The following is a 27,865-nucleotide window of genomic DNA, read 5'->3' as shown; positions in this document are numbered from 1 at the left end:
ATGAATATTGTCGTCGCACCAACCAAATGGGATAAATTGTCGCCGCGCGAGTTCCTGCAGCTGCAGGAGTTAGCCTCATGTAAGTGCCAGCCAGCCAATCAAATTGAACATGTGACATTCATACATCATCCTTCCATACATGCAACTACGACACAATACCAATTAAAATGTATTTCCTTTCGCCGAAACATCCTCCCATCAGTGCACATCCCTTTGGTGTTGCTCTGATTTTTAATTGGAAGCCAAAACGCGTCACGTATTTCCTCTTAATAATTTAATTTATTTCGCGGCTGCCAATCAGCAGATCTCTATGCCAGTAATTTCCCTGATTTCATGCCAATTTCTATCTGCAAGGATACTCGAAAAGAGTCCGAGGCAGCAATGCATTTTTATAGTACAGGAAAAAGCATCTCCGACTCCACACAGTGTATCTATCTGCTGGATATTACGTTCTCAGTCGTATAAGTATCTTTTCTGTTGCACATTCTCGTACACACCTTTCCACTCTCATCCGCATTCCTCTTTCAGCTCACTGAGTTATGGCTGTCACTCTTTGATGCCCGCTCGAAAGTACTGCGCCAGAGCTGTTTGACATGGCAAAAGTAGTTTACCTGTGGGGATGTGCTTCCCCAATTGCTGTCCGTCTGGGGGAATTAAACGAAATGGCAAAGGGGAGCGTTGAGCTTATAGATTATAGAATATTACACAAAGAGCACAGTGGAAGCGGAGGCAGAGAGAGAGAGAGAGAGTAAGGGTTTGTTGGGGTTCAGGGAAAGGCATTGTTGGTTCGTGTGCTGTTTGCTTGCGTTCTTGGAACTGCAATCTCTTAGTAGTAGTAGTCCTGGCTCACCAAGGTAATCCCTGCCAGCTGCAGGAAGCTCCGTCAGAGCACGACCACTGACAGTAATAAGCATCTTGGAAAAACCCATTTCGAGGAAAAGCCGATAGGGGATGCCACGTGCAAGTGCGAGTGGGCGTTGCCATTCGCGACGGGGCTATAGCTGCAGGTGAACATTGGGTGCACTTTGGTGTGCGGTCCCAAGAGCGTGGGGCAGGTAGAGGCCATCAAAAGTGTCAGCAGCAGCAGCAGCTGGTGTGGCTGCGGAGCAGGGATCAAGCAGCTGGAAGGCCGGTGAGTGGTGTACTCTGGTGCAGACACATTTGCGGCTATCCGCAACACAACTCGCTCTCTCATTAAGTTAATAAAACCCAGAGTGCAACATTTGGGGCACCCCTTTGTGGGCTGCGGCCTCTCAGGCAACTCAAACGCATTCCACCGCCCAACCTCATGCTCACACACACACACAACCGCACTCCTCCCACAACCCACCTTGTTTTCCATTAGTTAATTATACTTGCCACGCGCTACAACCCCTTCTGTCCCCCCATTGGAAGCAACCCAACCCACTTAAGACGTCGATTCCACTGGCGCCAGTTGACCAATTGACGTGAGTCTATGTGGCCATGGAACGTGTCACTTGCCACTCGCTCAGTTGCACAGTTGCACTCGAGCAGGGACTGCTGAGCGACTGAGCGACTAAAACTTTGCATAATCCTTGGCTTACACTTTACACAATTATCTCTTGTTTTTGTTTCTCTTGCAGATTCCACACGCAAGCTGCAGGATGTGCTCCGAGAGTTTTGCTCACCCAGTGGGCCCTCGGCCACGCCCAAATGCATACCGGATGGGGTAAGTGGCATGGCCCAAAACTGAAATTAATTCAACACCGATAAGGTGCGCATACCCTACTCCTCAAGGCAGCACAAGTCAGGGATTTAGCTCGGGTTACATTATAATCCCCCGTCCCTGAGCAGTTACTCCAGCAACCCACGGCTGGGGGACACGAAGACCGATGAAAGGCGAATCAACTAGGGCACACACACGCACAGAGAGACAGATAGACAGAAAGACAGACTGACAAGGAGCATATATGTATGTATGTAGGGGATTTGGAATGGTTCTTCGACAGGCACACACACGGACAAGAGGCAGGGGGCTGGCAGAGTGAAAGATTGAAAGTAAATCTCCTTATACGTACAATAAATCACAGAGTTTTCAAGTTTACGGCTGAATGCCGACTGAAAATTGAATCCCAACTGAGCCGGACTCAAGTTCCAACCTGCACAAGGACCACCTGTGACTGACTGAATACCCAGAAGGGTTTGAGCATAGCAAATTAATTTGAAAATGCATACAAGTCCATCAATTTGTAGAGGGTTTTCGCAGCAAGAGAACAAGACAGACATTTTCCATTGTAATTTTATCTGGCAAGCAGAAAACGTAGATATTTGATATCCTTATGATGTACAAAACTATGAAAAGAGTTGCAACTTTAAATCTATAAAAAAAGTGTACAGAATCCGATTTCTTCCGTTTGTAAAATCCCACAAATTCTGGTTGTTCTTGCTGCGCTATCTGCTCAGATATATCGTTTCTCTATCGTTTTTTTCTCGTTTCGAAGCGTAACGAATTGGAAAAAGCATAATTAAGTTTTTATCTCGCAGTAAGCTCCTATCCGATCCACATCGAATGCTGCCACTGAAGCGGAAGGAATAGTTTTGCTTAGCAATTCCCTGGCATTCACTTCACATTGTTGCTGTGCATGTACTCTCATCGCTCACTGTTTGTTCTTTCGCTCAGCTCTTGAATTTTCCTAAGCGAGTGTAATTCCTGTAAATGTTTCAGCGAAATCAAATAAATTGAGTACGTCAGTGGGGGATGGGTAATTCAGCTTAGGAGAAGGTGTTCCAGTTTTTTTGCCCTCAGCCCTGGGCTTTGGTCAAAGTCAAAGTCGGTGGGGTTGGGTTTCAATTTAGTTAATTAAGAGCAGGTCTCAGGTTGGAGCTATTGCTCTTGCACTTTGTCATTAGTTCTCCTGCTATAAGAATGGGGAACTTCTTTCCATGCCGTGCCCCATGGGGCGTTTACATCATTTATGCTCGAAAGTGTGCAATGCATAATGAATGCAGAGCACAGATTAGATTCTCACAGCTCTGCCACCATACATACGCTGGAGTTGAGTGCCAAATGGCCTGAACCCAACATCTCTCTCACACATACACATGTGGTGTGCGTATGTGTGATTAGGGAATGTAATGAATATCACGCATACGCATCGCATACGCACCGAACGCCCAAAATGGTCTTGAATATTTATTCATTAGGCCACGCGCTCAAGCATAGCGACGACACACAGTCGCATCCATGGAGATAGCAGCATTGGGAATATAAAGCGGGGGAAGAGTGAAAGAGAGAGGTAGAGAGAGAGAGACAGAGTGTGAGTGGAAGGCAGAGACGAGCCCCGTTTTGCTGGCTATATAAATTTTTTGCCAACGCAATTCGCGCCATTATTATAGTGCTTGTATGTGAGGAGTGTTGTAATTTATGTGCATCTGTGTGCGTGCCATGAACACAAGTACACATGTACACATATACGTATGTAAGTTAACAAGAGTTAACTAAATTTACCACTGGGTGGGACGAATTCTGCATTATTGTAAAATAAGCAGTTTCGTCACCCGTGGGATCGCCGTCGTCGCGATCGCCGGATGCCGGCCGCCACTGGACACCACACACGAGGCGCAAGGTCAGCACTTTTGCTGGGCAGCGACGAGCGCCGTGGCCGGCAGCTAAGGGTCTGCAAGTTGGAAGTTTAGAGTTCTTAAGTTAGTTTTTAATTATCAGCCGAGTGGTGATGACATACAAAGTCTCGCCTTGCGGAAGTTAATCTCTCATTCCTTTGTTTAATATAATCAATAAATAACACGGTAATTCCCGTAGAACATTTAAACATTACTGGCGCCCAACACGATCAAACCACCCCCGCCCGAGAAAGTAAATTAGTGCGGAGACAACGCCCACTAAGTGAAAATCGGTAAAAAGTGAAAAAGTCATAAATCAAAAGATCAAGATCGGGTGCGGAGACAACGCCCACTCGAAAAAAAGTAAAGGGATTCAAAAATCAGTAAGCGAGGAGACAAAGCCCGCTAAGTGAACATCGCCAAAAAAGTGAAAAAAAAGGTCAAACAAAAAGACCAAAAGACATCGAGTGCGGAGACCAAACCCGCTCGAGAACAAATAAAAAAAAAAAAAGAAGACGTGGAGACAGTGAAGCGCGGAGACAACGCCCGCTTCACAACACGAACATAAAAAGTGCGTGCAACAATTGCACTAAAAAGCTCCACTAATTAACCCCAAACTGTTACACCAGAGCGGACGGCTTTGGGCAGCGGCGACGATAGAAGAGAGAGGAGGACAACGCAGAATAATATAAGAAATAATTTACCAAGTGGAGGAGAATAAAAGAGGAGCATGTAAGTGAAACTTTTCTTCAATTATCGCCCAAAAAGAAAAAAGTAAAAACAAAACAAAAACCAAACAGATAAAACGTTTTTATATTCAAAAATATTCGACTGTCATTGTTCTCAAACAAAATTTTTTTTTTTTTTTTTGGTTGCGCTAAGCGCAAGTAAGAAACATAACACCGCACCATAAATACATTGTTGTCGGCGGGCAACAACAACGAAATCTGTGTTTGAGGGAACTTGAATTTGATTCCTTAAGAAAATAAACAGTAACAACGGCCCGGCGGAGCTTGATCTGACCCACAACAAGACACACGAAACGCTAGGAGGGGCGACCGAAAAAATTCCGTTTATGCCTATTTCTGATTTAGAGATTGTTCGGCGGACTCAGTTTAAACCTTGAAATAGAACCCGTGGAAAGAGTAGAAAGAATGGACCCTGATCAGATCAAAGCCATTATAGAGGCGGCGGTCAGCTCTGCGCTAGCAATACAAAAAGCTGACTTTAATCGGCGTTTGCAGGCTGTAACTGACCAGCTGCAGGCTGCAAGAGTTCAGGCTCCCGAGGCCAGGGCCTACGAGGCGGTCACATTGGATCGAACGGTCCAATGTGACGAAGCTCTGGATGCGGTAAAAACGCTGCCGGAATTCAATGGGGCCCAGGAGCAGTATGTTTCCTGGCGCCAGGCAGCAAAAGCTGCCTATAAGCTGTACGAGGGTTTTGTAGGAAGCTCGAAGCACTATCAAGCGGTCTTAATAATCAGGAACAAGATTAGAGGGCCCGCTGACTCACTCTTAGCGTCGTTCAACACAGTGTTGAACTTTGAGGCAATCATCAATCGTCTCGACTTTACATATTCGGACAAGCGTCCGATACACCTGCTGGAGCAGGAGCTTGCCACACTACGGCAGGGTGGATTATCCATTAATAACTTCTACGAGGAGGTTGAGAAGAAGCTCACCCTTCTGACGAACAAGACAATTATGTCACAAGACGCCGCACAGGCGCAATACATTAACGAAAAATATAGGGCTGACGCACTCCGTGTCTTCGTTTCGGGCTTAAGAAGAGGCCTCACGGATACACTGTTTGCGGCACAGCCTGCGGACTTGCCGTCGGCCTTGGCATTGGCGCAGGAAATTGAGGCCAACCATGATAGGCACGATTTTGCAACAAATTACGCAAGAGCTTTAGAAAACAAACCACAGAACCGAATAAAATATAAGCAGGGCGCACAGAATGAGCCCGATCACTATAAGAGACAATCAAAGAACCCGTTCTACACGAACAATCAGGGGAACCACCAAACGGGTGGAATCCGTAGCCAAGACAAAGTAGAGATGATGGATGTTGATCCGTCTTCCTCAAAATTCCGTCAGCCAACTGCCTTTCAAAAGCAAAGGGGCACAACCCAGGCCTACCGGCTACAGCAAACCCTAATAACGGGCACCAACAGGGTGCGTATAAAAGGCCAGCTGGATCCCAGAGATTCTCCGACCAGCGCAGGCAGAGGGTCGATCACCTCGCTCAGGTGGACGAACAACAATACGAACAGTTAGCATCGGAAGCAGTGGCGGAGATTGATGAGGACAATGGTGCAGGGTACGACAGTGATACTGTCAATTTTTAGGGGAAAATCCCTGCCCGTTCGTCAGACGAACAGTAGCAGGGAGAACGCTAAACCTTTTAATAGACACTGGGGCCGCTAAAAATTATATCAAACCACTAAAAGAACTCAAGGGAATTGTCCCTGTAGAAGCCCCATTTGTTGTAAAATCCCTGCACGGCTTCAATAAAGTAGAAAAAAAAATGTTTTCTAACCATATTCGGCATTAGATGCCCGTTCTTTATCTTGCCGGAGCTGTCAACTTTTGATGGCATCATAGGGCTCGACACGCTAACGGAAGCTGGCGTCAATATAAACCTGGGGACTAAAATCTCCACTTTGGACAGGAATCTGAAAGGATCCTATTCCACAAATGCCCCAGCGTTAACTTTACGAAAGTGGACGACATCGAGGTCCCGCCGGCAGTTAGGGATGAATTTCTCAGAATGATGTCCAGCCGTATAAAGGCATTTGCAGATCCGACTGAAATGCTACCCTTCAACACGGCCGTAGTAGCCACGATTAGAACCGAGGATGAAGAACCAATCTACTCGAAAATGTACCCCTTCCTGTAGGAGCCACTGATTTCGTCAATGATGAAGTGAAGGACCTATTGCGGAACAAAATCATTAGGCCTTCCAGGTCTCCGTACAACAACCCCATATGGGTTGTTGGGAAGAAAGGCACTGACGACTCGGGCTCAAGCAAGAAGCGGCTAGTCATAGACTTCCGCAAGCTTAACTCAAAAACCGTACCAGACAAGTACCCGATGCCTTGTATCTCTATGATACTTTCAAATCTGGGGAAGGCAAGATACTTCACTACCCTTGACCTGAAGTCAGGGTACCACCAAATCACGTTAGCTGAACGCGATCGTGAAAAGACCTCATTTTCAGTTAACGGAGGCAAATATGAGTTCTGCCGTTTGCCATTTGGTCTCAGGAATGCATCAAGCATCTTTCAACGGGCCATCGATGACATATTACGGGAGCATATCGGTAAGATATGCTACGTGTATGTTGACGACGTCATTGTATTCTCAAGAAGTGAGACGGATCATGTCAGAGACATTGACACCGTGCTTGGCAGCCTCCACGACGCGAACATGAGGGTGTCGAAGGAAAAATCCCAGTTCTTCAAGGGACAAGTGGAGTTCCTGGGCTTTGTGGTGTCAACCGAGGGCACGAGAACAAGCCCCGATAAAGTCAAGGCTATTCAGGAGTTTAGACAACCCTCCACCCTGTTTGCCGTAAGATCATTCCTGGGTCTTGCCAGCTACTACAGGTGTTTTTAAAAGACTTCGCTCAGATAGCAAGACCTATCTCTAGCATTCTGAAGGGGGAATATGGTAAGATCAGCAAACAACGCTCGAAAGCCATTCCCATACAGTTTGATGAAGTTCAGAAACAGGCCTTTGATAAACTTAGGAACATTTTGGCGTCGGAAGACGTCATCCTCCACTACCCAGACTTCAACCAACCATTCGACCTAACCACTGATGCCTCATCCAGTGGCATCGGGGCGGTCCTGTCGCAAAATAATAGACCCATAACCATGATTTCTAGGACTCTGAAAGACAGAGAACTAAACTATGCGACCAATGAAAGAGAGCTTCTGGCGATAGTCTGGGCCCTAGATACGCTTCGTCACTACCTGTACGGAAAGAGTGACATCAACATCTACACAGACCATCAGCCACTGACTTTCGCGGTTTCAGATAGAAACCCCAATTCCAAGATAAAACGTTGGAAGGCGAGAATCGATGAATGCGGCGCAAGGGTATTGTACAAACCAGGCAGGGACAATCACGTAGCGGATGCGCTATCACGACAAAACATTAATGCGTTAGAAAGCCAGAGTCGATCCGACGCAGCAACAATTCATAGTGAAGCCTCGCTCACTTACGTAATTGAGGCCACAGACAGACCAGTAAACTGCTTCAGGAATCAGATAATCCTGGAGGAGTCAAATACCCCTTCCAAGCAGTTTCACATCCTCTTCTCCGAAAAGACCCGTCACAAGATCGACTTTGCCTGTCGAGACACACTTCTTGCGTCCATCAAGGAAGTGGTAAAGCCTGGAGTCGTGAACGCCATTCACTGCACTCTGCCAACTTTGGCGTTTGTGCAAAACGATCTCGTAAGAGCCTTTCCGGACACAAAATTCGATTTTGCAAGACCTTGGTGACGGACATCACCAACGACGGGGAGCGAAGAGAGATAATGACAGCTGAACACAATCGGGCGCACAGGGCAGCCCAGGAGAATGCGAAACAGGTACTGCGTGATTATTATTTTCCAAAGATGGAAAAAATCGCAGCAGAAGTGGTGATAAACTGCAGGATATGCCAGAAAGCCAAGTATGACCGGCACCCTAGGAAGCAAGAGTTAGGGGTGACTCCAATTCCGGCAAGGGTAGGCGAGTTGATTCATATCGACATTTTTTCCACTGCAGGGAAGTACTTCCTCACTGCAATTGACAAATTTTCAAAGTTTGCAATAACGCAGCAGATTGCTTCACGCACGATCACAGACGTGAAAATACCAATTTTACAGTTGATAAACACCTTCCCAGCTATTAGAACCATCTACTGTGACAATGAGGCAGCTTTCAATTCAGAGACCATTCGGTCTTTATTGAAGAACCAGTTCAACATTGATGTAGCGAATGCCCCACCGTTGCACAGCACGTCAAACGGACAGGTGGAACGCTTCCATAGCACCCTCTTAGAAATAGCCAGGTGCTTAAAACTGCAACGCCAGGTGGACGATACGGTTGAACTAGTTATTCTAGCGACCATCGAATACAATCGAACCATCCACTCTGTCACAAACAAGACACCTATGGATGTGGTCCATGCAAGTTGCGACCTTGGGGAAGAGATTATGTTGAAGTTAGCAAAAGCCCAACAAGAACAGCTAGATAGGAACAACCCGGCCAGACAAAATAGGACCTTTGATGTAGGCGAGCAGGTCCTGGTGAAAACCAACAGGAGGTTAGGGAACAAACTAACTCCCCTCTGCGCCGAACAAAAGGTAGAGGCAGACCTGGGAACCACCGTTCTTATTAAAGGGAGGGTGGTCCACAAAGACAATTTGAGGTAGATAAGGAATTAGGTCTAGGAAATCAGGATTCATAGCTCTAAGTTCAAGTCCACTAGGACAAGTTAAAAGAAAGTATAGTAAATAAGCCGTTGTGTTTCTCATTTCTTATAGGTCGCCCGTTAAATATTTCTGCCTCCTAACAGTCTTGACCTTGACGGCCGACTCAAAGCTGACGGACTACACGCACGCAGACTACATCCCCATAATTGACGGACGGACAGTAGTATGGAACGAGACCTTCTACATCCAACACTCCACGAACTTAACAGAGTACGACCGATGCATTCAAGAGACAATAGAAATGACCGACGTTTTCCCTCAGACACATATGAGGAAAATATTAGAGACAGACACGAAACACCTACTGACGTTGACTGCGGCTTTAGGAGTCCATCACAGGCATGCGAGGAGTTTGAATGTCCTGGGGTCAGCACTGAAGGTAGTCGCAGGAACCCCGGACTTCGATGACTTACAACAGACAAGACAGGTCGAGTATGACTTAATAAATGCAAACAATAGACAGATAGCCATAAATTCAAGGACTCAAGCACAGATAAATGCCCTTACCGAAACCGTTAACCAATTATTAAAAGTAAACAAGCAGGAAGAAATTAACACTGCCCATCTATATGAAACACTCTTAACCAGAAACAGGATGATGACGCTCGAATTGCAGAACTTAATGATCGCCACTACGCTGGCTAAAGTAAATATCGTAAATCCGGCTATCATCGATAGTGATGACGTAGAGGCGATTTTGAGGAAAGGTTCCACCGATATCAGTGTAGCCCAACTTTTGGACGCTGGTAATGTGAGAGCACTAGCTAATAAGGAATTAATCATCTTTGTAATCGAAATGCCTAGACCTAAGCTCATTTGTAAGAAAATAACCATCTTCCCAGTAGCACACAAAGGCGTAACGATCCATCTACCTGAGGACGTTATAGCAGAGTGCGGCAGCAAGATCATCGCTGTCTCATCATGCAAGGGGCCCCCATCATTAGCCTTCTGCAAGGAGGCACCGGCGAATAGCTGCGCCCAAGAACTGCATTTTGGCGCTGTGGCCCACTGCGAAACCAAGCCAAATAACCTGCCCCCGATCTTGGAGATAGATGAGGGTATCGTGGTAATCAACGATGCCACCGCCATTGTGACCACCGACGACGGCCCCGAGCGAAATGTTACGGGAACGTTCTTGGTAACCTTTGACCAAGTCGCTCACGTCAACGGGACAAAATACACCAACTTCAACAATGCGCCAAAGAGAGTACCTGGCGTAGCTAACTCGGCGAGGATTAATGTCACCCGCCACCAAACGCTGTTGAGCCTGCCGTATCTTCACAAGCTGAACGAGGAAAATCTGCAGCACCTGACCAAAGTCGAAACAAACCTTACGATCGGTCCAGTACTGGCCGCTGTCGTGGGCGTGGTCGGGTGCGCTGCTCTAATCGGCGTCTCCTGGTGGATGCGGCGCAGGCAGCAGAAGGGTAACACCGTCGCTATCGAGCAGATGCTGAAGAGCATGAGCTTGACCGAGGACGGTCAAGTCTTGAAGGAGGGAGTAGTTAACAAGAGTTAACTAAATTTACCACTGGGTGGGACGAATTCTGCATTATTGTAAAATAAGCAGTTTCGTCACCCGTGGGATCGCCGTCGTCGCGATCGCCGGATGCCGGCCGCCACTGGACACCACACACGAGGCGCAAGGTCAGCACTTTTGCTGGGCAGCGACGAGCGCCGTGGCCGGCAGCTAAGGGTCTGCAAGTTGGAAGTTTAGAGTTCTTAAGTTAGTTTTTAATTATCAGCCGAGTGGTGATGACATACAAAGTCTCGCCTTGCGGAAGTTAATCTCTCATTCCTTTGTTTAATATAATCAATAAATAACACGGTAATTCCCGTAGAACATTTAAACATTACTTGTATGTATGCGTGTAGTACATTATGCCGATGTAACTTCACTTGCGCATGTTGTTCTCAGTTGAGCTCGACTGCTTTTGGACCTATTGGACCTATTTGGACCAGCAGCCAGTGCTGGGTGCTCCTGCTGTATCTCGACACCGACACGAGTATAAATTTACATTTTCTTGTATTTTGGCTCATTATGGCCACGCACAAAAGCAGCAGCAGGACAACAGAGTGCCAGAGAAAACCCTAAACCTCGACACCAGCTTGCTGTCGGCCTTCGTTGCTGCTCTTTTATGTTGCGAAATTTAAAACGATGAAAGCTGGAAGCTGGAGGGGTATATATTCGTGATAAAGAGGGGAAATAAGTCAACTGCTGCTGTTGCTGTTTTGCTGTCTATCCCCTAACCTGATTATATTATTACGCAATTAATTCCCTTGTCTGTGGATCTTGATTAGCTGCTGTTCCCCGGAACAGACTCTAAACTGCAAAATCCGGCAAGCGGTTCCTTGGTGCGTGTGCAATCTGCTAATGAAATGTCTATCAATGTCAGCGCCAGTTTGCGTCTATCAATGTCATCCCTGTACCCAAGCGCTGAATCGCCCCCCTGTCCATGCCCCTGCCCATTTCAATGGCATTGTTGATTCCAGCATCGCGACGCAGCTGTCAATGTATTGACATTACACGTGGTGTTGACACGTAATTTGCCCCGATACCCATCCACATTTGGCCAGGTTCCGTTCTGCATTCATAAAAACTTGCCCCATGCCCAGAGTCCTCACTACTCACCCTTCCCAACCGCCTGGCAAATGGCAAAGAAGAGGCGGCAGATCCTTCGGGGACATTCCCCGGCACGTACAGACACCGCCGACAGACCGAGCTTGGATTTATGGGAACTTTTCTTTTTGTAAATGTAAATAAAATGATTGCTCAAGAATTATGGATTCCAAGTGCATAAATTTCGGACATTTTTTGAACACATTTGTAGGGAGAAATTACAGCCCAAATTTAAGATTATAAATGGAATCAAAGGAACGGTAATCGAGTAGTAATTGGCATTAAATTTCATCCAGTGAGCAGAGGAGGAATTAATACTTTTCTAAAGAAAAATCTGCTAGATGGCAGAGCAGATTCTTGAGTCAGGAAGGGAATATTAATCATACGCTCCGTTACCAGCAACAGCCATGCGCTACTGCGACTCCTTCTTGATGTCGTCCTCCTCCTCCTCTTGACAATAAAACAAGATGAGAAATGGGAGGCTTTCATGGGAGCCAACTGCAAAGTGTTCCTCGCCTTAACAGCGTCAACATATTATGTTGCATAAGCAGCCCAAACTCCTCCTCCTCCTCCTCTAGTCAGCACAATTTCAACCCGATACCGCTCGTAAAACTTGGCTAAAAGAAGATGCTGGCAAACATTTGCCAGCGAGCGAGGAAGAACTATCCCCGAGTGGAGGGTTTTGCACACACTTTAGCTTGTCACTTGTGAATGGCTTGGCGAAGATGAACACACACACACAGACACACATGCACGTGTGTGTGTGGAATAATGGGTGGGGAAAAACTCTCTCATAGAATATCGAAGAATCGTGTACTCAAATGGCTGATTAAAGCTGCCCAAAACGAAGCGAGGGAGAGCGTGCGATTTAGCTTGGAGCCGCCATAAATCATTGGATGAGCCAAACTTTATTTTCAAACTCTTTTGCAGGACATTGATTTCGATGGGTTCCGTCGCTTCCTGGACGCATTCCTCGACTGTGAGGCACCGCTGGACCTGGCCAAGCATTTGTTTGTTTCCTTCCTCAAGCCGACTGTCACCCAGGCCCAGCTGCACGGGAAGGCCCTCAATCAAATGGCCGCCATCAGTAGTACGGCTGCCTGTGCACCCGTCACGTCCCACACGAAGGGTAAGAGCTGGTCCAATCCCCCACACATCCGCATTGTCACATCCATTCCCACACCCACAAACATACCCTTGCCCATTCGCCATGTCATCTTCAGTCTCATGTGTGTCTGTGAATAATTGCGCAACATTTCTCTCGGCTTGCCATCTTCCCGTCTGCTGGCATATCCTGGTCGTAATTAGGCTCCATTCCGAACATCAATAGCATTGCGGAGCTGATGCCGCAGTGCAGCGGCGGGCCAGGCGGAAGTGGCGGCGTTGGAGGCGAAATGCAGACACCAGCACGCATCAGCTTCGTGGATAAAATCCACGGCATCACGGACAAATTACAGCACTCGCTGGGCGGACATCTATCGCACGATCCCAGCAAGACGGGTGAGTAGGGGGTCCACTTCCATGAGTGTGTCGTTGACTGTCCGTTCTGTCGACTCTTCCAAACAGGCAGCGTTCATCCGATGCTGACGGTGACGCCCAGCCCCTTGGCCAGCGGGCCCAGCATGTTCCAGGCGAGCAATCCCTCACGCCGCTCCGTGGACTCAAGTCCCTCGCACTCCCAGACGAACCACTCGCAAATGTCGCGCAATTCCTCGAAGAAGAGCAGCAATTCAGTTAATTGCAAAATTGATAGTGAGTATTAATTAGCTTACCCTGCGACATTTTGATTACCATGTGCAGGCGGTCGGCGCTGAGTGCCGCTCTCCCAATTAGGACACTCATTGTGCAATCAGCATGTCAAGTGATGTGTGGATGCAATGGCGGTGACTCTCTGCCCCTTGATTGCCCGAATTAAAGTGCAGAATAATTGGTCAGCCATGGGACAGACACCTGCTGCAGTCATGTTGATGTTCGTTTGCTTAGTTAACTTTTTCGTGGAACTTGTTAATTAGGGGACCCTAAGAGCTGGCAAGAAGGAAGCCAGCGCATACTTTTCGCTAATTCAGGAGTTCATAAATTATGGAGCAGGGGGCAGGCAGAGCACAGTGCAGAGTGCACAGAACTTGGCGGAAGTCAGACCCTCATCCGGCTTTAGCTTCACCCCCTTGAAATACAATGGGAAACCAAGGAGAACTTCTCTTGTCTCAGGGATCGTGTCGTAAATCAACGCCCAATTAGAAACATTTTTGCATTTCACGAACTCGGGCGCTGGAGCGACTCGTGAAATGAGAGACGCGGTGCCTGCGTTAAATTAACATTTATTGCGAGACACACATACACTCAAGCCACGTACACACATACACAGCCACAGAGCTCTTCTACGGGCTCTGCGCGCAATTGCGACCTGAAAGTATGCAGCGGCCTTTTTCGTTTTCCTGCTGGCATTTTCATATCCTTGCCGCGGAGGGCTAACTTGACTTTAACCAGGTTAAAGCCAATGCGGAATGCATAGACACAGATGTCAGGCTCCAGGATCTTGAGCTTTTCGGTTTAATTTTTTCATTGAAAAATAAGATAAATAAATAAAAAAATTTAATTATTTGATTACACCAGCCACAGGAACATTTGCTTACAATTAAAATGTACCATATATCTGCCCTAGAAATGCTGGATCTTTGAGTGTATCTTCGAGTTCGGTCTCCAAACTCTGGGCCTCCTCTTTACTTGTTCCGTTTGGTGTGTCTGGCCTCGTTTTGTTTCCCTTTTCTTTTTGGTTTCATTCATTTCGCTTCGTTTGAAATGTGCACAAGAATGATTAATGAACGTAAATTTTATTTTTTTTTCTCTCTGTTGCCTCTCCTCTTTCTTTCTTTTTGTCCTCTTTGTCGCTGGTGGCCAACAGTTTCACGCATTTTCCCGAGCATTTTGGCTGGCATTGTCCGTGGGCCGAAATTTGGGTTTTGGGGGGCAGAAGGCAAAAGGCAAACGCCTGCCCCAAAATAAGTGGAGCAGCGGCAGGAATTTCCTATTAGCATTATATATTAAGTACAACTTGGGCTTCACTTTGCCGCTCTCTGTGTCTGTGTCTGTGTGTGTGGGTTAGCCTAAAGCGCTAATTGGATTAGTTTTTGCTTTGCTTTTTGTTCTGTCAATGTGTTTGCTCTGGCCGTATCTGTGTGCGAGGGAATTAAATTTATTAGTTCGAATGTATGCCAGCAAATAAGTGACATTGATCCTGCCACTCGTTCTGGCCAAGAGAATATTTTCGGGTCTCATTTAGTTATTAATATCAAAGACAAATATTAACATTGCTGCTGCCCTGTGTCTGTGGCTGTGTCTGTGTATGTGGGGGGGCGCAAATATTTTAATTTATTGCCAACAAACGTTTCGCCATTAAGCAAACATAATTAGCCAAAGATACTCCATCGTATTTCCTTAGTCCCCACTCGGATCTGCTTGGGGTGTTTGTCTAGCTTATGAGGAATTATGAAGCTGTTCCTCGGGCTTCCCTGCATTAGCATTATCATATATATTACAACATCAACAACAGCAGCAGCAGCACCAGAGCACACACACACACACACACTCACAAATGGTCTGTCAAAAGCATAAAAGATGGAAGCCATTCATTCACACACACTCAAACAAAGACCGAAATAGAGCGGGAGAGAGCGGAAGAGAGAGCGTTCCTTTCTTTAAGAATTTTTAAGTAATTTCCCCATTGACTTTCATAAAGTTTGAAATTATTAAGTCTTTAAAATCAATATTGAAATTTGATTAGAAAAACAGTCAATTCGCGATAATGATGATGATGGAGAAAGAGAAACAAAGTTCAGAGAGCTTCGAAAAGTATTTGTTGCATGAGATGGGAAAACTTTTTGTATCCGCAGCTCAAAATATTAGGGCGAAACTTTCCGCATTATAAGTATTGCAAAACAAATTGAAGTTGGCTTGGAATCTGCTCGCAGATTTCATTAAGAGCTGGCCCATGGCCATTGGCATTGGCATTGGCATTCCTATTCCCATTATTATTATCGCTAGGGTCAAGTGCTAGTAATTAACATTCGACATAATGAGGTTCGGCTTCAGCTTATTGTCAACTGTCGAATGCACAGGGGGCAGAACACAGTCCTGTGTGCAGGCACTCCATCACTTTGCGTTTAATGAATGCACTTTGCAGACACACTCATTCGACTCTCCACTTTTCTTTTTTGCAGCTGACATTAAGCTCTTGGCGCGTAAACTTTCCCATTTTGATCCGCTGACACTTAAGGTTGCGCTCAAGGATGTCGTCTGCTATTTATCACTGCTCGAAGCTGGACGGCCGGAGGACAAGCTGGAATGTGAGCAAGAGAGGACCTTGGTCCCTGTCGCCCTTTTGCCCCTGAAACTCATTTATTCATTGCATTTCGTTGCGTTTCATTTCAGTCATGTTCCGGCTGTACGATACGGACAGCAACGGCGTTCTGGACACCGCCGAAATGGACGCCATTGTCAATCAGATGATGGCCGTGGCCGAATACCTCGGCTGGGATGTCAGCGAGCTGCGGCCTGTAAGTTGACTCTCTCATTTACCCCAGACGTATTCCGATTCCCTGTCATCCGTTTCCTCCACTGTGCCGGAGAGCCGTTTAAATCCGCTTTACATTAAAAATGCATTACCGCAGTAACTGCAACTGCAATTGCAACTGAAACTGCAATCAATGCACTGTGAATCCACTTACTCGCACATCAACCACACCGCTCATCACTCCCCTTGTCTATGCACCAATGCGATAAGCTCTTTTGTGGTCACGATTTCCAAGCCCAGCGCTACTCAATAAAACTTTTTCAATTACTTACCAACATATTCAGCTGCAACAGCAACAGCAACAGCAACAGAAACAGAAACAAAGGCAGCAAACAAACCCCTTCAAATTAATTTCGTTTTATTGTTGGACATTCAACATTCTGTGTGTTGGCCCCCTGACTCGGTTTCCATTTCAACCGCAAATTTGTGGAGCTGCCACAACTGACAGCACATAGGCGACTTAATAGTTTTGCCCCCAAACCGTAACAGCAACAACATCAGCAAAGGGGCAAAACACGCTCTAAGCTGGGATACACAGCAAAAACGGCAAGAGAATAAGAAGAAAAAAACTGAGAGCTGCGACCGCAAATAAAGTCAAAGCGCCACAAAACTCAATTAACAAAAACTACCCCTGGCTATGGCCGAATGATTCGCAGCACAATTCCCAGTTCCTATTCCCTATTCCCATTCCCCTACCATCGTTCCACTTGCTGTTGCCCTTCCTTTGGTTGGAGTTCCAGTCTCGTTCCATCATGACTTCACGTCTACTGGGCGGCTGCCGGGCGGCAGCATACTTTAAATTCTAAGCAGACACAGAAAATATTTTAATCAAAATATTTTTGCCAGCGCCACAGCCGAGTCGGACTGAAGTCGTGGATGCGATGAACTGAGCTGAGCCCTTTCTTTGCCCATTTCCTTGAGTCTGGGCCACAAAATAATCAAAGCACTTAATGAGTTGCATAATTCTGAAATTCATTTCCGGACTGAATATGAAATTCCCCAAGAAACAGCAAATGGACAAGGCACTGGAATATTATTCTGTGTAGAAGTTGGCCAGAATATCCCTTCCCATCTCGCACCAAATAATATTTAATGGTAAAAAGCAAGGAAATCGATCTGACAAGGCTCTACTGTGTATATACATGAGTCGATGAAGAAGATAAATTCGACAGGGAATCCTTTCCGTTGGCCTTGGAATTGCATGCTCCAAGCAGAAGCTTTCCTTTCCTCTTTCCCACTGTGTGTGTTTTTATATATATTTTATTTAAAAATTAGCTTCTCCAGCATCCACTTGAAGAGTCACTGCAATCCGGAACAATCTACTTAGTTTTCTCTACTTACAGATACTGCAAGATATGATGGTTGAAATTGACTACGATGCCGATGGCACAGTTTCCCTGGATGAGTGGCAGCGCGGTGGCATGACAACCATTCCACTCCTTGTGCTCTTAGGTGGGTAATCTGCCAGTTGCTACTCCTCTCTAGTGTAGTCCTCCTCCTCCGGCTAAATGGCATCTGGCCTGATCTGTGACTGGTTGGCTGCTGCCGTAATAATCAAGTCATTTGCAGAGCTGCCAGGACTCACAGACAAAAAAAAGCGAGAAGATAAAAACCATCCTCTGCCACTCGTCTGCCTCCTACTCCGTTGCATGCTCATGCAAAGTGACAACATTTCCATCTCTACATCTCTCTTTCTCTCTCTCTCTCTCTCTCTCTTTCGGTGCGTCTCCATGCCGTTGCAGGTGTCGACAGCACCACACTCAAGGAGGATGGCATCCACGTGTGGCGCTTGAAGCACTTCAGCAAACCGGCTTACTGCAACCTGTGCCTCAACATGCTGGTGGGCCTGGGCAAGAAGGGTCTCTGCTGTGTGTGTAAGTATGCCTTATCCTGCCTCATCCCTGCCTCCCTCCCACACTGCACACTCCAGTGCTGAATCTGCCAACAGGAAATTGTCTACTCTCGTGCGAAATCTCTATCGACAACATACCTGGCCTGGCTCCCCATCTGATGGCTTGTTCATTTCAAATGGCACTCAGACATTTAAGGTTCAGAGACAGTTTTGCATTCATTTGATTCGGACTCAGGTCCGTCCGACAGTCCGCGGGTGTCCGTTTATCTTTGTGGCAACAACAGATAAATGAATGAAACTTGGACTACTTTTTCATGGGAAATTCATGGTCCGAGTCCGAGTTTTAGTAGGAAAAACCTTCACAATCCTGACGCACACACACGCATGGAACAGCTTTGACTTTGGCATCATCATTAATGGAATATCTTTACCCTCTTCTCCAACAGTGTGCAAGTACACGGTGCACGAGCGATGCGTGCAACATGCCCCAGCTTCCTGCATCAATACATATGTCAAGTCGAAAAAGCCCAAGTGCGGCGGTGACCTGCTCCATCATTGGGTGGAGGGCAACTGCTATGGACGCTGCTCAAAGTGCCGCAAGCGAATTAAGGCCTATCACGGCATCACAGGCCTCACCTGCCGCTGGTGCCACATGATGGTGAGTACGAGTATTGCATTTGCTTTCAGTTTGCCCTTTGACTCCTTGCCATTGGCCATAGAGACTAAAACTAATCGCATTTTTGTGTAGAAGTAAATCAGGGCCAAACGAGTTACAGCACGAGAGCGAGTGCCTCTGCATTGTTTTTGGCATTCCGGCAATGTAAAAACTCGAAATTCCAATTATTTCGATCAACAAGGCAGCCTTTGCCTTTATGGTAGTTGTGATTCGAGCTGGGAGCAGGAGCCAGAAACGCACAACTTCCCGTATCTAAAGCCAGAACCGCAACCAGAGAGCCACACATGAGCCGGCAGCTTCGTTATGGCTGGCAAATTGTCACGTCTCTGGAAAATTGTTCTGCTGCTCCTGCTGCATGCCACACTCTTGCCACACGCTCCATGGTTGCCGTGAACTACCACCAACTATGTTTTGTGTCTTTGACAAGTGCAGCGGAGAGAATGCAGAATTTGTTGGTGGCCAAACGAATGCCAGGAAACTTGCTCCTCCTCGGTGGAAGTTGCTGCTGCTGCTGTTGCAACTGCAAATTCTTCGTAAGCCAAACAGTTGCCAAACCTCTTGACAGTCAATATCTAAGAATGTTATAAGGGACTCTGGAGTGGAGATTGCACATTCAGACAGACGTGTCATGTGCTGCTCAAAGCCTTTACAAGTTTGTCCACAATTTAGTGCAAATGCATGGCCCTTTGAGTTGGAGAAACTTTCAATGGAAGTACCAACTCCATCTACTGTATGGATGATTCGATTGTATCGAAATGAATAACTCGAACTAATTCATTGGAAAAAGGCCCCTGAATGCAGAAGGACATTAACGAAAAGGGCAACTCCCAAATTGCTGCCAGAAAATTGGCATTTAAATGGAAATCCGAGCTGAATGTGATTCGGGGCCGAAATTAAGCATTTTTTTCGTTGGTTCTCGCGCTAACAAACTTTTAATCGGATTCATTAGTGGAAAATGAACACTTAAGAGCAGCCACACTCCACTCAAGCACCGTGCCTGGCCAGCAATGAAGTGGAAATTGAATTTAAGAGCTTACCATTTCTCGTCCCTTCTTGGCTCTGGGACTTTTACGCCATTTTCAGGCTATTTTTCACTTTGGCTAATTTGATTTTGTCCATCCTCCATGTCTCACTCTCTCTCTATGACAGCTCCACAACCGCTGTGCCTCGTCGGTGAAGAAGGAATGCACACTGGGGGAGAACGCGGAGCTGGTGGTGCCGCCCACGGCCATCTGTCCGGCTGTTCTTGATCGTCAGCGCTCGGTTAATCAAGCGAACAAGGTAAGAGGATTGCATGTCCATGGATAAACCATGAGAAATCATTTGCCTGTCATTGAAATCCCAAAAAATTGGCTACTAATAAACCATAACCCATCCAAAATAATGCATTCCCCACCCTCTAAAATTGCCACAAAATTGATTGGAACTGCTGCTTCGTGTCCACGTCCATTCCGTTACCTTGTGTTGCCTTTATAAATTGCAAATCATAACCAGAAATCCCAAATGCATCATCACCAGGCGACGCATTTCCAAATCACGCCGCCGGATGAGCTGAGCTGCCCGCTGCTGGTGTTTGTCAATCCGAAGAGCGGCGGTCGCCAGGGGGATCGCATCCTGCGGAAGTTCCAGTACATGCTCAATCCTCGCCAGGTGTACGACCTGTCCAAGGGTGGACCGAAAGAGGGTGCGTAACCGTAACTTCCGGTAATGCGGATCCATTTGATGCTGATTTCTCTCATTTGCCAGGCCTCACGCTCTTCAAGGATTTGCCCAACTTCAAGGTGATCTGCTGCGGCGGCGATGGCACCGTCGGCTGGGTGCTCGAGGCCATGGGTAAGTAGTGGATGGCATACCTCTGGTAGCTGGTTAATTATATGTCCCGCAGATTCCATCGAGCTGGCCACTCAACCCGCCATCGGGGTCATTCCGCTGGGCACGGGCAACGACCTGGCCCGCTGCCTGCGCTGGGGCGGTGGCTACGAGGGCGAGAACATACCCAAGCTAATGGAGAAGATCAAGCGTGCCTCCACCGTGATGCTGGATCGCTGGAGCATCGAGGTGACCAACACACCGGCAACGGATGAGCTCCGGCCCAAGGTAAGCCGCATCGAACTGCGAATTCCCCAGCGCACAAGGGGCAGGAGGGCAGCAGACGGGGACAGGGACGGGAGCGGGGGCGGAACCAGAGAGAATCCAATTATTAACCACAAAGCGCTTACCACGCACACCTAACCGCAAGGATTCGATTGGCTTCTGCCATCCCCCGAAACGATTACGCAAACTAATTTCGTCCTCGGTGGAAGTGGGCGTGGAGTGGGCGGGCGTGAGTCCTGCTCCTGCCCAAATGCTGATGCTGGCAGCTTTAAACATGTGTTGTGGGTGTGTGTGCGTGGGGCAATTGGATGTCGTGTGTGATGTGTGTGTTGTGGCTGACTGCCGACTGGCGAATGCCAACTGAAGTTTTCCTTCGTTTCGATATTCTTCGCAGGTGACGCTGCACTCCAACATGCAGAAGGTGATTGAGCTGTCGCAGAGTGTTGTGGTTGACAAATCGCTGATCGAACGCTTCGAGGAGATTCAGGAGATTCAACGGCAGAGCAGCAGCAGCAGCAGCGGCAACATTGCTGGCAAGCAGTCAATGGCTGCCACTTCTGCCACATCGATTATGATGGCAACGGCGACCGAGTTCCGGCTGGAGGAGGAGGAGCAGAAGTACCTTCAGCAGGATGGAGCTGGGGACAGCAGCAACAACAACACCACCACCACCACAACGAAAACGACAACCACCAAGAGCATTTCAATGTCCACGTTCGAATCGAAGCGCATGAGGACCACATTGAGGGGCACGCTGAGCAGCAGGAGCAGCAGCAGCAACACCAGCAGCGGTGGGAACAGTGCTGGAAATACACAGCCACAGGCATCGATGGAGGGTGGCGAGTCGGATGGCGAGGTGGTGGTGTCGCCTGGGGCTGGAGATGCAGCTGGAGATGAAGCGGAAACCCAACAAGTACCAGCCAAAAGGACAGATGAAACAGAAAAGCAATCACTCGAGACACTGCTGCTGCAACACAAGCGCCAACAGCAGCGGCAGAAGCAACAGCAGCTGGAGCTGGAGCTGGAGCTGCAGCAACAACTTGAACAGGAATTGGCATCGGATGCTCGAGTGGAAGTTGCAACAGCAGCACCATCATTTGGGAATAATCAAAGCGATAATAACAGTCAGCGCAATAAGCAAAACAACATCCTTAAACAGCAAATTACATTGTCATTGGATTTGTCCGACCATGACAACGACAACGACAACGACAACGAGGAAGAGGAGGACAGAGATGAAGTGCAGCAGAAACCGAGCAACAGCAATGGCAGTGCCAGAGTGCCACAGAGCCACAGCACACCGCAAACACCCCTCACACCCATCACGCCAACAACACCAAACGCACCCTGCAGCATGCCACAGAAGCCCATCAAAGTTCAGTCGGACAAGGACTGCACAGTGCCGTATAATATAATCAACAATTATTTCTCCGTCGGTGTGGTAAGTTGCATTTTGTGTTTTGTATTTGTGCGAATTAGTTGCAGCCACAACTGCAGTACAATCCGAGAGGCTACGAGTCCGATATCCAGCTCTGACTTGTGCCTACATCCTTGTCTGTGTTTGGGTCTCTGTTTGGGTCACATCTCAGCTGCGTCGTCGAGCATTTGCAGGCACATTTTCTGTTCACATTGTCATTTTCCTGGCAGCACACACATTTTACTAATTAGATTAGAACCCTCTGGTTTCAGGATCTATTGCATTTGACACTCGATTGTGCAACTAGAACCAGACTTACAGCTCTCCAATTAAAGCTGGACATATGTAATTCGGTACAAGAAAAGAAAAGCCTGAGTACAAGTGCTTAGATTTTACCATAAAATGGACTAGAAATTACGTACCACACGCTCTTTGCAATAAGATTAACAGAAAATATACCGGCGGCTGCTTAGTCTGTCTCGCAGAAGGCAAAACGAGCGAACATACGACACGGCGCTGCTCAATAATTCATATAAATTGACTTAATCATTTATTCAGCATTCTGCGGCCAAGAGACCGCATATTTCCGGCTAAGCCGGTGCGACCTTCCGCTCCATCGATGTGGGAAGCGTTGGGGGGGAAAGATTGTGAAATCAAACCCAGGAGTTAAATGCCAGCAAAAGAAACCATAAAGAAAAGGCAAAGCTCTTTGGCATGCAAATTTTCCTGGGAATAGTCATACGCTTCACTTCCATTCATATCCAAAGGCCAGAAACGAGCAAAAGGAAAATCAACTCAAACAATGGCGTTTCAATAGAGCGGTGGGAGAGGGGAGGTTTGGGGCTGTGACCAGAAGGGTGTTCAGCAAGGGTGCGAGAGAATTTCGCAATGCTGCAGAACGTTTACCATATACCCCAGAGCGCCAGAGTTAGAGGTTTGAATGTCTGGCGATTAGTCAAGGAGAATGTGCCGGTTCCACATTGCAACACATTTCGCATGCAAAGTGGCCAGGTGCCGGTGCAATTTGAGCTGCCAGCCCAGAGGCTTGTGGCAGCCACAGATACCGATGCTCGTGAGAGCAGAGCCACAGATAAGACGAGGCAGAGGCAAACACAGACGCAGACACAGAGTCGGAGACTGAGGTGGTGGTAGAGTCAGTGGCAGATGCAGAGGCTGGGGTGGAGGTAGAAGTAGAGGTAGAGGCAGCATCAGCGTATGCAAACGAGGTGGCAAGAGTTAAGCACACAATCATCAGCTGCGCATTTGCATCGTTGATGCATCGCTCTGTTCGATTGCCAATTGCCCAGATAGTGGCGGCAGAGGAGCAGAGGTTGAGGCAGGTGCAATTTGTGCTGCTTTCAGGCAAGCTTTTCCATTTGAAATTTCCAATTCCCATGCAACGCAGTGTGCCCCAAAAGGTATGCTATATATTTTGATATTAGATTTTCTCCTTCCTGATGAGGAAAAACGTTTAGATTAATAGGTAGCCAAGCTGCGGCCAGGTCACAGCCGGAAGAAACTTGTCTCATTATAATTTCCAGCAAGTGTTAAATTAGTGACTGCTTAAGTCAACGGCAGCCACCTCAGAGTCGGGAAAAAGTAACAGATTGTGCCCCAGGGACAAACACGCCCGCACACCCACACACACACACACGCACACTCTGGGCAGGCAATAAATAGAAATGAGAGGAAAGAAAAGAGAGAAAAAAAGGATAAAAGTTTTGCAAAGTTTCACATCAGAGGCAGGCAGGCAGCGGCAGAGGCAGGCCTTTGAATAATTTAGTATGATACGAGAAATGAAAGGGCAGGATAGTCGGAGATGGAAAGAGCATTCCCAGAAAATCAGAGATACTCTCGGCTGCAGTTCGTTTATCTGGGGAGGATTTAGGGCGGGCCATAAAGCAGCGTTAAGTGACAAATTTAGAGCCGGAGCCGGAGAAGGGCTGTCCGCAAAGCGAGAGGCAAAAATGAAATGAAATGAACGGCAAACAAGGCGGAAATGTTGTACAAATCGTCCAAGATGTGGTCGTGTTCCCTCCTGTGTACACGTATTTGCGATGCCAGAGTGTAAATACGTACAATCCCCATATGGTTCAGTGGGTTCTCCTTGTGATTGTGTGGCCGCTGGTGTATGGTGTATGCTCTGTAAGGTCACACCATTTGTCAAGTGGCGGCTAAGGCTGAAATCCTTTTTGTGCAAACATTTTGCGCTCCCTTGCGCAACTGAAATCAGCCTAATGCTCCCCCCCCCACACACACACAGACAATTGCGTGCCGTTCTGGCTGTCTACTGTCTCTCCTGCCGTGCCATGAAGATCCCACAAAATCCGCACCAAAAACCGAAATAAAAACCCCATCAAATGTGTGTGTGGGTGTTAGTTTATTTATGACTTGATGTGCGTCTGTTTAAACAGTAGGCGTCTACAGCAAACTGTCGGCAATGATGTTATTGCTGGTGCTGTGTAGTAGTACCACAGCCTGTTGGGAACTCACTTCACTTGTCAGACCAGACCAGCTAGGCGGCCCATTCCCATCACTAAATCCATTTAACACTTATGTACGTATGTGCGGGTACATCTGTCTGTTCTAGGAGGAGTGCCAATGCCCTACTCAAGTGGCCAAAGAGTCGCAAAGAGAGAGCGAACTTCCTTGGGGGAGTAGAGTGGAATCCCTACCATACATTTTCATCCTCCTTCATGGGGTAATACAGCATGAAAAGTATTTCACGCTGACTCTTTGGTTTAACGTCAAACAATTGACGTTGAGCGCTAACTTGTGCTCCTTGTGCCTCCTGCTAAAAGCGGATGATAAAAGAACGTGAAGGCTGGTGTGTGGAGTGAGACAGACATCGCTGGAGCAGCCTCCAGCATGTGTAATTTCGAGAGCTGTGACTTTGACTTGAGCCCAAGTTTTATGTATCCCACCGGTTAGAGATAGCTGCAGACTTGATGTGCATTTTATGGGGCATTATGCGCTCACCTGAATGTATATCTGCCGCTGCTGCTGGATATTCCTGTTTGAGTTTACAAATTATTTCATTATCGGGCCCGCCCCACCCTCCGAGCTCATCTCACTTAGAGCCAATCAAAATGCTGGGCCAAACTTTGTGCCAAAGGCGACCCCCCAATGCAAACAAGCTGTCATTGCCCGCACGCTTCGCCCTGCTCCCTGTTCCCTCTTGCCTGAGCTCTCAGCTCTGACTAATAGGTATAGTGCGGTCGAGGCATGCTAATAAGCTGATGCTGGTGCCTGTCACTAAATTAGTTTACCGCCCAGCCCGTGCATGAAGCGGAAAGTGACAGTTTTGGCGGTGGGAGGGGTGCAGGCGAAGGCTGTGCAAGCTAATTAAAAAGTTTTCGTCAATTTTTCAGTTTGCAGCGGGGCCGGGCATGCCGGGCAGGCAGGCAGGCAGGCAGACGCGTGCTCGCTCATGTTGACAATTCAATTTGCACTGGAGCGGTAATAAATCTTATTTGCTGTGAAAGCAACAGACCATAATTGAAAGCCAGGCTCTCAGCAGAGAGCCCTGTGTGCACTCTTACTTTGACATGAATAACAAATGGGCCTACCGAAGGTGCAACGTGACGTATACGTAACCGGGTGTAAGTCGGACACGCAGCGAGGAATATATGCAATTAAAATGCTGAATCCCTCTGAGGCTGCTGTCCGATAAGAGAGGCAGGCAGCGTATGCGAGCTGCAACTCCACGCAGCTTCAGCCAACAGCTCCCGTTCGGAGCATGCTGCCTGCCTGCTGTTGCATAAAGTAAACATGGCAACCATTTCACGTGGCGTGCACCTCGGACTGGGCACAGGGCACGGGCAGCAGTTCAAGCTTTAAGTTTCTGAAATACGTATTCGATTTGTGAACCCTGAACTGGCCCCTTTATATCCCTATCCCTTTTCGCATAAGGGATTTCTCCCTCGTTGTCATTTTTCTTGTCTGCTTGTGGCCTCGAGCGTGTGTAACTGTGATAGATTCCTGAGGGGAAATGCATCTACTATTTATTCAAGCAACATTTTCCACATTAAGGAAGGGTCCCATTTATGTTTTATTGAAAACATGGACCCTGCACTTCGGTTGCCATTGAAGGTGCGTCCATCTAATTGGTTCTGCGATAGAGATGGGCAACTTTGCCCTGTGCAATCGGAACGTGACCATGAATGCCGATACGCTGGTGACCTTTTCATCATGAAATGTTTGGCTGAGCCCATTCCAATGCTGATTTGTATTTCCACAGGATGCCGCCATCTGTGTCAAGTTTCATTTGGAGCGAGAGAAGAATCCGCACAAATTCAACAGCCGGATGAAGAACAAACTTTGGTACTTTGAATATGCAACGTCCGAGACGTTTGCAGCGTCCTGCAAGAACCTGCACGAAAGCATCGAGATTGTGGTGAGTGTCGGGAGGAGGGATATTGGGTGGCATATCTGAAGGGTTGTCCAATTGCATTTTCCTCCTTGTGTATTATAAATGGATTACCCAGTGAAAAACATTCACTCAATATTTACAGTGTGACGGTGTGGCACTGGACCTCGCCAACGGTCCTCACCTGCAGGGAGTGGCTCTGCTCAACATCCCCTACACCCACGGCGGCTCCAATCTGTGGGGAGAGCATCTGTCCCAGAAGCGGATGCGGAAGAGCGCCGGACCCTTTGGCAAAAGCAAGAAGCTCAAGTCCAGCGACAAAGAGCTCTCGGCCACCAGCTTCACCTCCGTCGATCTCTCGGTGGCTATACAAGGTAATGTATTCGATGTCATCTCTATCGATGTATTTTTACTTTGAGTGTCTCCCCGCAGATATCGGTGATCGCCTGATCGAAGTGATTGGCCTGGAGAACTGCCTGCACATGGGCCAGGTGCGAACGGGTCTGCGTGCCTCCGGTCGCCGTTTGGCACAGTGCAGTGAGGTCACAATCAAGACGAAAAAGACTTTTCCCATGCAGATCGACGGCGAACCCTGGATGCAGATGCCCTGCACGGTAAGAGTGGAGGTTTAAACAAGACTCAGACTAGATAGATCTTTCTCCCTTGGCAGATCAAGGTGACCCATAAGAACCAGGTGCCCATGCTGATGGCTCCCAGATCGGAGAAAGGACGCGGCTTCTTCAATATGCTGTGCAGCTGATTCAGGCGCAGCGCATCGACTGACTTTATGGGCCGACAGGCCACCGAGTCAGCCGATGAGCTGGATGATGATGAATTTCGGATCGTTACTAGGAGCACCACCGTCCATAATATAGCCTAGCGTACATAGCTTTAGCCCCGCCCCCCGCATAGCAACGGCTCGTCTCGATGTGGTTTACATATGAATATTTCCTTTCATTCTATATACAGACATATACATACATATACTCGTGCATAAGTACATTGTACATGGATTTGTTTATGATGTATTTATTGTATTTATATGTCGAGTGAGTTGCAGAGCTTTACAACTAGTCTTAGTGTAGCCAAATATACAAAAAAAAAACGAGTCGAATCCATTCCACTCCGTTGGGAAGATCCGAACAACCCCAAAAACATTTACACACATTTACACACACACATACGCGTCGGT

At 47.4% G+C, this 27,865-nt stretch overlaps 1 protein-coding gene across 2 annotated transcripts; it reads left to right on the top strand.

Annotated features, from left to right (window-relative positions):
* LOC117890052 (diacylglycerol kinase 1) lies at positions 1-27,642 on the top strand. 2 transcript variants are annotated; one of them, XM_034794683.1, is made up of 19 exons: positions 1-79; positions 1,605-1,690; positions 12,626-12,824; positions 13,004-13,195; positions 13,262-13,447; positions 15,913-16,038; positions 16,124-16,248; positions 17,609-17,717; positions 18,008-18,139; positions 18,564-18,775; positions 19,943-20,074; positions 20,288-20,477; positions 20,540-20,626; positions 20,679-20,890; positions 21,282-22,328; positions 26,545-26,700; positions 26,819-27,047; positions 27,106-27,287; positions 27,344-27,642. In XM_034794683.1, the coding sequence occupies exons 1-19, from the start codon at positions 1-3 to the stop codon at positions 27,431-27,433; spliced, it is 3,771 nt and encodes a 1,256-aa protein (XP_034650574.1). In that variant the 3' UTR covers positions 27,434-27,642. The 2 variants fall into 2 exon arrangements, with proteins under 2 accessions (XP_034650574.1, XP_034650575.1); XM_034794684.1 differs by lacking the exons at positions 1-79; positions 1,605-1,690; positions 12,626-12,824; ... (5 more) ...; positions 18,008-18,139; positions 18,564-18,775 and adding an exon at positions 19,061-19,326 and having other exon boundaries at positions 20,312-20,477.
* The last annotated feature ends 223 nt before the right edge of the window (positions 27,643-27,865 follow it).

This window comes from Drosophila subobscura, chromosome E (assembly GCF_008121235.1).
Source record: "Drosophila subobscura isolate 14011-0131.10 chromosome E, UCBerk_Dsub_1.0, whole genome shotgun sequence".
In the NCBI taxonomy this organism is placed as follows: domain Eukaryota; kingdom Metazoa; phylum Arthropoda; class Insecta; order Diptera; family Drosophilidae; genus Drosophila; species Drosophila subobscura.
This window is presented reverse-complemented; position numbering and strand designations above follow the sequence as displayed.

What these genes read in the sequence shown, in the direction of transcription:
- LOC117890052 (XM_034794683.1), top strand. Translation starts at nt 1, where the DNA reads ATGAATATTGTCGTCGCACCAACCAAATGGGATAAATTGTCGCCGCGC. An exon ending in CCAAATGCATACCGGATGGG is followed by an intron (nt 1,691 to 12,625) that starts GTAAGTGGCATG and finishes ACTCTTTTGCAG; the next exon opens with GACATTGATTTCGATGGGTT. An exon ending in GCACGATCCCAGCAAGACGG is followed by an intron (nt 13,196 to 13,261) that starts GTGAGTAGGGGG and finishes TCTTCCAAACAG; the next exon opens with GCAGCGTTCATCCGATGCTG.